The sequence below is a fragment of the Typopeltis vanoorti genome, chromosome 25, assembly GCF_054136105.1.
Source record: "Typopeltis vanoorti isolate ZY-2024b chromosome 25, IOZ_Tvanoo_1.0, whole genome shotgun sequence".
NCBI classification, from domain to species: Eukaryota; Metazoa; Arthropoda; class Arachnida; order Uropygi; family Thelyphonidae; genus Typopeltis; species Typopeltis vanoorti.
The window spans coordinates 22760755-22774054 of NC_143573.1; the positions used below are offsets into that span (position 1 = coordinate 22760755).

At 36.4% G+C, this 13300-nt stretch overlaps 1 protein-coding gene across 1 annotated transcript in view; it reads right to left on the reverse strand.

The window, feature by feature from the left end:
- LOC150092600 (E3 ubiquitin-protein ligase RNF170-like) overlaps positions 1-13300 on the reverse strand; it is a 140920-nt gene that overhangs the window by 97765 nt on the left and 29855 nt on the right. Inside the window, exon 2 of the mRNA XM_090414514.1 lies at positions 7677-7888. Within this exon, the coding sequence (XP_090270640.1) occupies positions 7677-7888 (212 nt within the window). The remainder of the gene's footprint in view (positions 1-7676; positions 7889-13300) is intronic.

Genomic DNA, 13300 nt, shown 5'->3' on the forward strand with positions numbered 1-13300 from the left:
TCGCCAAATGTCGATCGCAGCAGGTGCTGGACAGGACCTGTGATGTGCAGAGGTGTTCCATCCTGCATGAATGTTACACTATGGAGCACTTGCCTTTCTTGCAAGGAGGGAATGATGCTGTCTCTTAAAAGCGCTGCATAACGCTTGCCTGTGAGTTCGAAATGTACCGCTGTGGACTTCCTCAAAGAAAAAGGGGCCTATAATTAATGATGCAGTGAACCCACACCATGCTATCACCTTTGGCCGATGCAAAGGGGTTTCCATAATCACGTGTGGGTTCTCTCTCGCCAAGATGCGGCAGTTGTGCGCATTTACACTTCCATTAAACGAAAAGTGCGCCTCGTCAGTCCACAGGACATTTGACAGCCAGTCCGCATTGTTTTCCATCTGTTGAAAAGCCCAATTTGCAAATTCATGACATCTCTTGAAATCGGTTGGTTTCAGTTCCTGTACGTGTTGGATTTTGTAAGGATACCTCTTGAGGATGATCCTGAGTGATCGCCACACAGTCCTGTACGAAATGCCAGTTCGTCTTGAAATTTCACACGCACTGCATTCCCCATGTGCGGAAGCTGCCGATTGTGTGCCGGTCTCATGTTCGACCTCGTGCACAACTGCAACAGTTTTTTTTGGGTCTCCCACTTCTTGCACGTGCTTCCAAACTGCCAGTGTCCTCAAACCTTTTCATCATAGCTATCAGTGAGGAACAAGACATCGTTCCCTTTCCACTTACACTTATAATACCCCGCATCGAACCATAAGTGCACAAAGCCATACTTGCACATTCGGAGTTCTGATAATACAGCTTAACTAAAAGTGCTTTATCTCGTAACGATAACATGCCTCACCTTGGCAGAACATTTAACTTCAGTAATAAACATTAAATGCTGAAAGTTTAACTTCAGAATTCACTACATCTGAAATTCACGTACCTCACGGTTTAAATAGTGACAGATAGCAGCTTCGGGACTGCTATAGCGCCACCCGTCGGTGACAAATGCAACTATTCTGGCAATAAAATTTTTCGTTATTAAAAAAAAAAACCACCCATGTCTTTCTGTGAAAACCGCATCGTGCTACTGTCTATACTTTTCAAATTATTGAATTTTTACTTTTTCTGTGACTTTTGGATCACCTGGTATATATATATATATATATATATATATATATATATATAGGTGTGCGTGTGTGCATTTGTGTGTAATTTATTTTTACACTGTTATAAATAACCTTTTCTTCAGTTAAAGCATAGCACTATTGGCAATTTAACATCATGCAGCTCATTCTATTTTTCTATTTCGAATAAACCAATTGTTTGCATTCTACCTTCTAACAACTGTTTTTTTAAGCCATTGATGATGGTCTGTTAATTTCAGACTGAAATATGTGACAGTATATTTAATAAATAATAGTTTTACCTTGTGTTTTTGTGTATATATTGTATATACTAACAGAAATATTCCATGCAGGAGTTAGCTTCAGGTATTTGATGTGGATGCTAACAGGATGAAAGAGTGGCGTGTTATTGAATAAGTGGTTTAGTTGTTGGGGGTGATGAAATGCATAGACAAATTACACTGATAGGTACTAAATGAGTAATCATTATAGGTGACATTATCTGAACACTAAATGGGTAGCAAAGAAAACTGATAAGAATGAAGGAGAAGGTGGATGCTAACAGGATGAAAGAGTGGTGTGTTATTGAATAAGTGGTTTAGTTGTTGGGGGTGATGAAATGCATAGACAAATTACACTGATAGGTACTAAATGAGTAATCATTATAGGTGACATTATCTGAACACTAAATGGGTAGCAAAGAAAACTGATAAGAATGAAGGAGAATGTGCTGAGCTGTTATGAGACAACTTTCTCAAGTAACATATGAAAGGAGCAACTCTAGGTCAAAGTGTTAGATTTCATCAAACTGCATCAGAAGAGGGGGTTCTCAGAAAAGGACATGACTTATGCCACGAGTTGGTAACAGTGATCATGCCATGCTGACCCAGCTTTTCTACCCCCAATCCCACACAAAATTAGTTGATATCAAACTTAATTTGTATTCAATTTTTGTAACTGAAAATGAAACAAGCCAGCAAAGAATTTTAGTTTAGTCTTTATGTGTTCAACTTAAAATACTAAATGCACAAATCTGACAAATGACAGGAGATCAAGTCCCCTCTGTGTGGTTAGTGTGTCTGCACTTCCTTTTTATCTCTTCCTCACCAACCACAATGAACCACAACCAAAAGAAATGCAATTACTGAAATAAGAGCCAACAGGCTTCACTTCAGCAAAGTAAAATTATTCAAAATTAAGTGGATATTGAATGCCACATTATTTCTTAGCCGAATAAGAAACTCAAAGATAGGAAATCTGATTCTAAGAGTTTCATGCCGAATATAGAAAACTATATAAAGTTTGGCGAGTCCAAGGGTAAGCCAACACCTGGTAGTGCAATGCTAGGGCAACTCGTAGTAAAGGTGGAGTAAGCTCTGATCATTGTCCTTCATATTTTCCCAAAATGTAAAACACAGCTCCTAGGAGATGTATTACTGTTCTACATTATGAGAGAATAGGAGCTATGTTTTACATTATGGGAAAATATTAAGGACAGTGATCAGAGTTTGCTCCACCTTTATTACGAGATGCCCTGTCATATTTATTTCTTAGGCCCTGACTGCACTACCAGGTGTTGGCTTACGTTTGGACTCGCCGAACTTTACATAGTTTTCAATATTCGGCATGAAACTCTTAGATTAGATTTCCTATCTTTGAGTTTCTTATTCGGCTAAGAAATAATGTGGTATTCAATATCCATTTAATTTTGAATAATTTTACTTTGCCGAAGTGATGCCTGTTGGCTCTTATTTCAGTAATTGTATTTGTGCACCTCTTGGCAACTCGTACAGTAAAGAAATAAGTCTGACTATCGAAACCTTAGTATTACATCTAGGTCTACCTACTCACTGATGAGACCTCAAAAAAGGTTGAAACTGGTCTGGGTAGTGACCTTCTCTCATAATGTAGAACAGTAATACATCTCCTAGGAGCTGTGTTTTACATTATGAGAAAATATTAAGGACAGTGATCAGAGCTTTCTCCACCTTTACTACAAGTTGCCCTGCCATTGCACTACCAGGTGTTGGCTTACGTTTGGACTCGGCAAACTTTATATAGTTTTCTATATTCGGCATGAAACTCTTAGATAAGATTTCCTATCTTTAAGTTTCTTATTCAGCTAAGAAATAATGTGGTATTCAATATCCACTTAATTTTGAATAAAAGAAATGCAATTTTACTGCAGATCTCAAAAATTCTTCCCTAAAAAAAAAAAAAAAAAAAAAAAAAAAAAAAAAAAAAAAAAAAAAAAAAATTCTCACCCACCCAAAATTTGCACATCCACTTCAACATTAATGGCCTAAACAGCAATATAAACAATGTGCACCACTAACTTGTCACCAGAACTACTATTCCTATCAGAAACCCAAACACCAATCTCAACATCCAATGTCCCGCTCAGCTGCCCAATCTACACTAGTGGCGAAAATTGTGGAAAGAAATCTTTTCGAAAAAGCGTATTGGAGTAATACCATAAAATTATATATCAGTGGAAGATAATTTAATCAAGAATGTAATGCAATAAATGAAGGATTTTTTTTTTTTTATTAGAACAGCAGTTATAAAGAAGAAAAGTGAAACACATAGAAAAAAATGAGATATACAAAAATTCTCACAATGTGAGTTAATACTTAGTTGGGTAACCTTTAGCATTAATTATGGCCTTACAATGCATTCCCATGGAGTGAACCAAGTTTTTTAGTTCTGCAGCTGTTATAATGTGAAACCAAGATTGAATTATTGCTTCTATTAATTGGATTTTATTAGTGGGTTGCTTTTGATTAACAAGTTTCTTTAGTTGGCTTCATAGATTTTCAATTGGATTAATGTCTGGACTATTTCAGCAGTGGAATATGATTATCCTGAAACCACTTTTTCCACACAGCAACATGACATGGAGCTGAATCATGTTGAAATATAAATGCTTCATTATCTTGGAAAAGATCACGTGCAGAAGGCTTTTGTTTGGGCTTAAGTATTTCATTTATGTATTTTTGGGCATTTACATTCCCATTAATCACGCAAATTCTACCCACACCTTTTGATGTCATACAACTCCAGATCATAACACTAAGTGTGTGTTTCACGGTAGGTGTAATGCAATCAGGATGCAAATCTTCTCCTTACGTATTTTATGCCATCACTACCAAACAGGGAGATTTTAGTCTCATCACTCCAAATAATACTGTCCCATTGTTCGGCTGTCCAGTTAACTTGGGTTTTAGCCTATTTTAATCTTTTCAGCCTTTGTTTGAGAGATAAAAATTACTTTTTTCATGGGATTCTAGCATTTAGACGAAATTCCTGCAATCTGTGCCGAACAGTCCTTGCACGCAACTTCACATTGTATTGCACCATTTCATCTTGTATACACCCAGATGATTTTCTTCTGTCATGTAGGCACAGTCTCTCAATTCTTCTATCATTACTTGCTGTTGTGCACCTTTTCTTGCCTTTACCAGTCTGATTTTGTATTGACTGAGTCTCTTTGTACCTCTTCAAAAATTTAGAAATGCCACTTTCGGTTAAGTTTCCACCAATTTTTCTTCTAATTTCTTCATAGCTGTAGCCTTGTTCAATTAATAGTACTATTTTACATCACTTTCTGGGTGACCAGTCAACTCTTTGCGCCATTTCTTTAATTTTATTACATTTTACAAGCTCACTAAATGAAAGAACACAAAAAAACCCAACCAACTTGATAGCAATCACATAACACACTGACAAATGTCCTCCTCTCAGATACAATAGATGACATCAATAGCTGAATCCTACTGAGACCTTATTGGCTCTCTGAACACTCATGCTCATTGGCTACATTCAAATGAAGGAAAGCTACTTCATATCAACCTTTGAGTTTCTTATGCGGCTAAGAAATAATGTGGTATTCAATATCCACTTAATTTTGAATAAAAGAAATGCAATTTTACTGCAGATCTCAAAAATTCTCCCATATAAAAAAATAAAAAAAAAATAAAAAAATAAAAAAAAAAAAAAATCCAACCAAAAACAACCCACAACAACACTAATTCTTATCCACCCAAAATTTGCACATCCAATTCTACATTAATGGCCTAAACAGCAATATAAACAGACCAACTAGTCACCAGAAGCAAGTTGTGCTTCTTTTTCTCTAGTTATTTGGCTATAACTTTTCACAGAATACAGATAATTGAAAAAACTTTGTTGCATTACATTCTTGATTAAATTATCTTTCCACTGATATATAATTTTATGGTATTACACCAAAACAAAGTGAGGTTATGAGCCATTAAACCTCAAAAATACACTTTTTCCAAAAGGTTTCCACAATTTTGGCCACTAGTGTACATGTTACACAACTCTTTCTGCCACAAGGACAGCACATGTGCATTTGTCAGAACCAGCATATCATGCCAGAGACTGCAAATCCTTGAATTCTCCAGCTGTCCACTCAGCAGCTTGCAGCAGTAGCAAAAGAATCATCATAACCAAGTCAGACTTTGAAAGGACCAAATGCTGCAAACTAGTCTCCTGCACAAAATGGTAGTTGCTCTTTCTGGTCCCTTGCCAAGGCCATTGGGAACAACTTCTGCCCACAAGATTTCCACCACTCTTACATCCTGATGATACTGTAGTTACCTCACCTAAAGACAAGGCCAACTTACTGGCATCACTCTTCTCTTCCAATTCCTGCATTGATAACCTGGGCAACGTTCCCACCAATCAACCCAGAATGCCCCCCTTCATGTCTCCCAACAAAAAGAAATCCGAAGAATCCTTAATAATCTGAACAAAAACAAGGCATCTGGTCCTGATGGTATCCACCTACTGTGCTAAAAAAATTGTGTCCCAGAACTAACACACTTATCATGTATTTCTTCTTCAATCTATCCTATTCAACTGGCATCTACCCTACAACGTGGAAACAGGTCAACATCAAGCACATCCCAAAGAAAGGTAATAAAACTCAGCCAATAGAGGCATACCAATTAATCAGTGACCAGCAGCAGGGATTCTGCCACTAGCAATCTAGAGCTGTCTTTTTGCTTTCATCACCCGCCTATGGACTCAGGCCATAGAGAAATTTGGAGAAACTGACATGGTTTCCCTCAACACTTCAAAGGCATTTGATCGGGTTTGGCACAAAGGCCTACTTAAACTGCCATCCTATGGTCTGCTTTTCTCACAGGATCCTCCTAGATGTCATGGTAGACAGTTTACTCTCTTTAGATTTCCCCACCAATGCAGGAGTACCCCAGGGTTCTGTTCTTTCACCCACACTCTTCCTCTTGTATATAAATGATCTGCTCTCACAGTCTTCCAATCCTATCTATAGCTTTACGAATGTCAGTACACTTCATTTCTCCTTTTCATTTGACAAACTGAAATCAAGATCTACCACAACCAGGAACATGAACTCAGATCTCCTAGCTATATCCCAGTGGGGCAAGGACAACCTTGTAAACTTCAATGCAACTAAAACTCAGTTCTGTCTCATCTCTCGCAAGAAAGAGTTCACTTCCCTCCTCCTTACCTCTATTAATACTGTAATATCCAAACACGATCAGATTTCTCTTCTTGGACTGACCTGCATCTCTGATCTTTCCTGGCACAATTCCATTTCAACTACAGACGCCAAAAAACTTGGTGTACTTTTTTGCACAAGACACTACTTCACACCTTCACAGCTGCTAACTCTATACAAAGGCCAAATCTGCCCAGCCATGGAACATTGCTCCCATATTTGGGGTGGTGCACCAAAATTCACTCTTAAGATTGCTCAATTCTATTTAGAAGCGAGCAATCCAGCTAATTAATGATCTCTCTCTCTTACATACTCACTCTTCAATCCCTCTGTCACAGACATTCAGTTTCTGCCTTGTGCCTCTTCTACAGATACTTTCATGGACAGTGCTCTGCTGAATTGGCCACTATCATTCCTCTACTCTCCTGCAAAATCATTAAAAACAGCCACTGCTAACCAACACCCTTTTACAGTCCATCTCAAAACTCGCTGAACCAACTTCACAGCATCCTCTTTAATTCCATCTACTTCTGTCCTTTGGAAGTCTCCCCCACTGATTATGCCTTTCCCAAAGATTACAACCCTCAGCTGTTCAAGCAAAATGTGAACAGATCCCTCCTTTCTTCTATTCCTCTTGCCCACACATGGCATTGATGTGCTATAGGTACCTTTCATGTATGGATCAGATTTAAAAAAGAAAAAAAAAAGGCATAACTATCATGCACAAAATATTACAATGTAGCAGAAAGCATTCAATTATCCACCCGAAACTGTTAATGATCTCATTAAATATAAGCATGCAAAATTTAGTAAGTGTTGAAATCAGATGACCATGCCAATATTTTGAGAATATCCTGAAGAATCAGTGACTGTATAAGAGGGTCCACTTCATCTGGCTGAAATTCAGGATAATGAGTTCTCAGAATTTATTGAATTTCTTCTGTGTGTGTGTGTGGGGGGGGGGGGGGTTCCAAAGTTTGCTGTAAGTAGTGTTGTTGACATAATGTCAGATTTATAGATATACATGACTAAGAAAAATCTAGTTACTTACCACAAAAGAGATGGCCACAATTAGTTTCTACTGGATAATGTGGTTCATTAAGGCAAATTGGACATTGGTTGTCAGGACCGAAATGCTGAGAATTTACCATGTTATCATTAACATTTTGTACAAGTCTATTACTAATTCTGAGATACTGTCTTGTAGTAGCCACTGTATCCTCACTTTGTTGGTGAATGGAATGTAATCCAGTAATGTGCCATCTAAATAAAAAGTGGATATTTGCTATACTTTATAGTAAAATTCTGAAAGTACACAATATTCAGTATACAGTAGTAGTAGTAGTACAGATATACAGTAAAGTAGTGTAACAACTACTTAGCAAATTTATTATAGAGATTTCATAATTATCCACCTTCAAATAACCATATTTTGAATGGGTTGGCATGTTACTAGTGAACTGATTTCCCAATGCAGTCACATAAACTACTGTACAATTAAATACAGAAATGACCTAATAAAACTATACAGAAGTCATTCCAATTTAAAGAAATTCACTACCATAGTGCTGGATTTACCAGATGAAAGATTACTATTATAAGTTTGATTCTGCCAATTACAATTACAGAAACTTTTCTAGGCTCCTCTCTACCCAGTTCCATTGTTAATTATCTTTGGCACAGTAGTCAAGTAGTATTTTTTCTCCTGGAAACTGGTTTTACAAACTGATCATAGAACTCGCCATTTCAGTTCCACAAGAAGGCAGTTGTCCACTGTACCCTATTCTCTGCATGCCTATGAAATCAATGATATCCTATGACTAGCTATTATTAATGGCCAGGAAGGTGGAGTTGCTGCCCATCTTCAAGAAGTTAGGACTAAAACAACTGTCGTTACTCCCTTTGGGGGAATAAATGGCAATTAGAGGATTTATTTTATTTATCTCCATGGATCACAGGACTCTCTGTGGGAGGTTACTTAGACAAATTCTATCATACCACTCAAACTTTCTATCTACACTTGTATCACCCTCTCAATCAATGATTTCCGTAGTGCTATTGCTTTCTATGAGGGGAAAAAAAAAAAAAAAAAAAAAAAAAAAAAAATCTTATTCACTACTTTTTTGCAACTTTCAGGGTTGGCCTCTTATCCTTGTTTTACCATATGAAAAATTTCACTAGCATCAATCTGGAAAATGCTTAAATGTCTCAATCATATCTCTTCATCTTCTACCCACTAGATTATAAGAATACTGAAGATGTGTATTCTACATACGATGCTCTACTATCCTACTCCAAAGTAACTTTATCCCTTTCAAATTCCAGTAACCAGATCCAAGAATAATGACTGGTATGGTCTCTAATAGTCAATGTCCTCTGAAGATTAAATTTTATCTACACTCACTACAAGATACCTTGCTTTCTTCACTTCTAGTACATTTCCAGCAAGAGAACATGCAGCCTTTCATCTGTAGATAAAAATGCCAAAATATTTGTATCCACAGACAGAAGCTGGATTATACCATCCCCATTTATTCCAATTCCAAGCATTAAGAGAAGATGGGATATTTGCTATCAGCAATAACATTAAACAAACTTCAGCTACCAACTAGAATGTGACACTCCTCTCCACTTACCCAACACTGTATCTTTTCTTAATCAGTTCTACTTCCAATTGCAGTGTTGAGGTGGTGTATCCTTTTCATAATTCAGAAGATCTCATATACATTCAATTTCTAGTGGAATGCCCTCCCTTCAGCCATTTGTTTACTTGTATCCTTTGGCACTATAATGTGAAATGTATGATCTGTCAAACTATTGTTTGTCCAATACCTGTGATCATGTCCAGAATTATGTTAGAATGGGCTTCATTCCCTACTTTGTTCAAAATTCCAGCCCAAGATCCAAGCCATGGTTTCTAAAAAGTGTGCTCAGTTTGCAAGTGTCTTGAGACAAACTCCAGCTTCATTCACCACCTACACCAATGCCTGTAAGAAGGTCACAAACAGGCTAAGCATGAGTTTGAAATGACTAAATGCAAAAACCACCTCCTGTGCAATGGCAATTGTAGCCTTCTAGTTCCTTGCAAAAGCTGTTGGGCAATATCTGTACTAATGCTTTTCTCTTCACCCAAGTGGCAGTGTTGCAACATCACCTAAATATAAAGCTAACTGTCTGGCACAATTCATAATTATTTTCTTTCATCTCTTGCATGGATTGACAAAGGCAAGTCATCCTCATTTTTATGTGGAACACTAAATTATACACCTTCTGTAGCCTTTTGTGAGAAAGATATCAGGAGAATCCTGTCAACCCAGATACTAAAAAGGCTTAAGGTCCTGATAATACCCAGCCAACTGTGCTTAACAGATGTACTCTTGAACTGAAACCTATTCTTATCTTTACACTATATTACACTACGCTGGCATTCACTCTACAGCATACAAACAAGGTCACATACAGCTGATTCAAAAAAAAAAAAAAAAGTCTACCATTAAACTATTATCCTATTGCTCTCACTAACATAAGGTCATCTAAAGACTATCCTATCCCTCTCATCCATCCTAGGATGGGTTGAGTCCCCTCCTAATGAGGGGTTACTGGCATATTAATGCAGATGAATTAGCCAATCCTCTGCTGCATCCCCTAAAGGCAATATTCACGACTGCAATCCGTGTGTGTTCACGGGGCCGGTTTGCCTGCTTGCAGGATGGGGGGAACCTGGCTGTCCACGCCCAAGACCAGCTAACTTGGCTATGGCTGAGGAAGATCCTTGAGCTTCTCACGTCGTTGACGGGAATCGAACCTAGGGCACTCCTTCCCCAGGCATATGGTTGCGAAGTGCATAGCCACTAGGCTAACCACGCAGACCTAAAGACTATTAGGTCATCAAAAGGCAACTTCAACATCTGGAGACCTGTCAATCAGTGACAAACAATATGAATTCCATAAGGTCAAGATTCACAACAAATCTGTAGTCTAAATCACCCACCTCTAATTGTGCAGTGGAAAGGTCTAGAGACACCTGTGCTGTTTCACTTAACATTTCCATGCCAAAACCTTGACATGGAAATGTCAAGTGAACATTTCCATGTCAAATGAACATTTCCATGTGAACTTGATGCCAAAACCTTGAAAGGTTTTGGCATCAAGCTTCTCATCAAACTGCCATCTTATGGGATGCCTTCCACCCTTTACAACTGGACTGCCATTTTTCTCTCATCCATTCATTCACTTCATGTAATAGTGAAGTGTTCTCTCTTCAAATCTTTCTATTAATGCAGGTGTTCCATAGGTTTCTGTTATTTCACTCACCCTTATATACATAAATTAACCATCTCAGTGAACTCAAATCCTGTCCAGTTTGCTGATGATAGCACTACCCATTACTCATACTGAAACAACAAACCCCACAGTGCTCAATATTATAAAGCTTCAAGATGATCTACAATCAATGTTGTTAACTATGATTTCTATCCTCCAATGGACTGATAGCAACCTAGTCACCTTCCAAACTGCAGTGTTTTTTCTTGCAAAAAAAAAACGTTTTTTCTCCCCTTTACTTTGATAATGCTCAGTTTAAGAGTCATGACCATATTTCTCTTCTCATTGGCACTAATTCCTGGCATTTCCTGGTTACAAACATAACACTTCTACAGGATCTGTTGCTTCCAAAAATTGGGTATCTTTTTTCCACTAATGTTACTCTTCATCTGTCCAGAAACTCCACAAAATCCTAAATCTGGCCTCCCAAATAATACTCATCATCATCATACGTATCAAGGATTTAGGCCTAGTATGGCCTGTTCCGGCCTTAAAAGTCATCGTTGAATCGTTTAAGAGGACGTCCTGGTTTTCTTTTTCCTAATGGCTTGTACTTTAAGGCTTGTTTTGGTAATCTTTCTGTTTTCATTCTTTGAACGTGTTCCATCCATTTATGTTTATATTTTTTAATTACTCGTTCTTGGTTTAATTCTTTCATAATATCTTCGTTTCTTTTGTGGTCAAATAGGGTATACTTTGCAGTTTTTCTCATAAACTTCATTTCTGCTGTTGTTAATCTTTGTTTGTCTTTTTGTTTTATTGTCCAGATTTCGCTTCCATACATTAAGACCAGAAGGGCTAATGTATTGTATACTTTTAGCCTGGTTTGTTTTTGAACTAGGTTTGGTTTAAATATAGAGTTAATTACTCCTGTTATTTTTAAATATTTTGCAATTTTTATGTTTATATCTTTTTCATTTTCATAAGTGATCATACATCCTAGGTAGTTAAATGAATTCACCTGTTCTAAGATCTTGTTATCTAATACTATTTTAGTTCTTGCTGGATCTTGTCCTTTAAAGGCCATAGTTTTTGATTTTTCCGTTGATATTATCATACCATAATCTTTGGATATCTCATTTAGATGTAAAATAGCTTTCTGTAAGTTATCTTCAGAATTTTTAATTATTATTTGGTCGTCTGCAAAGAGGAGAGCGTTTAAGTTAACTGTAGGTGAAAGTTTAATTCCTTGATGTAAGTTTTTACTCCATTTTATTATTAGTTCATTTAAGTAGATATTAAAAAGAGTTGCTGAGAGAGGACATCCCTGTCGGACCCCTTGGTTTATCTCTCTTGTATATGATAGCTTGTGATTTAATCTTATTTGTATTTGATTATTTTCATATATACTTGTGACAGGTTTTAGGATATTATTTGGTATTTGTCTTTCTTTTAATATGTTAAATAATATGTTTCTTTTAACTTTGTCAAATGCTTTTTCAAAGTCAATAAATGCAATATGTGTTTCTAAATTATATTCTCTTCTTTTCTCTATTATTAATTTTAGGCAGAAGGCTGGGTCTATACATGATCGTCCTTTTCTAAATCCATTTTGTACCTCTAGAATAAAGTTTTTGGAATATTTCATTAGTTTGTTATTTAAGATTCTGCTATATATTTTGTAACATGAATTTAGTATACTGATACCTCTATAGTTTTTAGGGTCATCTCTATTACCTTTCTTAAAGATAGGAATCACAATTGCTTTTTTCCATTCTATTGGGGGGATACCAGTTGAGTAAATTTTATTTAAAAATAATAAGAGTCTTTTTTTGAATCTTGTTCCTGCGTATTTGTATAGTTCTGAACCTAGCTTACCTTCTCCAGGTGATTTTCCGTTTCTTGTTTCTTTCAGGCTGATTTCTAATTCTTCTTCAGTTATTTCCTTTTCATTTTCGTTATTTGTTTGTCAGTTGTCTTTTTTAAAATATTTGTCTGTCCACAGTTCTGTGTAGTAATTTAGAAATTCTTCTCATTTCAATTCAGTGTTTAATTTTATGTTTTCTTTGGTATTTGCATTTAGGTGTTTCAAAATCTTATATACATTAGGTCTTATTTTATATAAATCATGTTCTAAATTAGAAACAAATTTATTCCATGATTCTCTATGTCTTTTTCTGACTTCTCTTTTATCTATGGCTCTTATTCTTTTATATTCTATTTCATCTTCTAATCTTTTACTGCTTAACCATTTGTGATAGGCTTCTTTTTAATTTTTGATTATTTATTTGATTGTATCATCCCAGATCTTCAGTTTTTTCTTTTTATTGAATTTTTTGGTCTTTCCTAAGCTTTCATTTGCTGCTGCATTTAGTATCGTTTTTATATTAAGCCATTCTATTTCTATTTCTT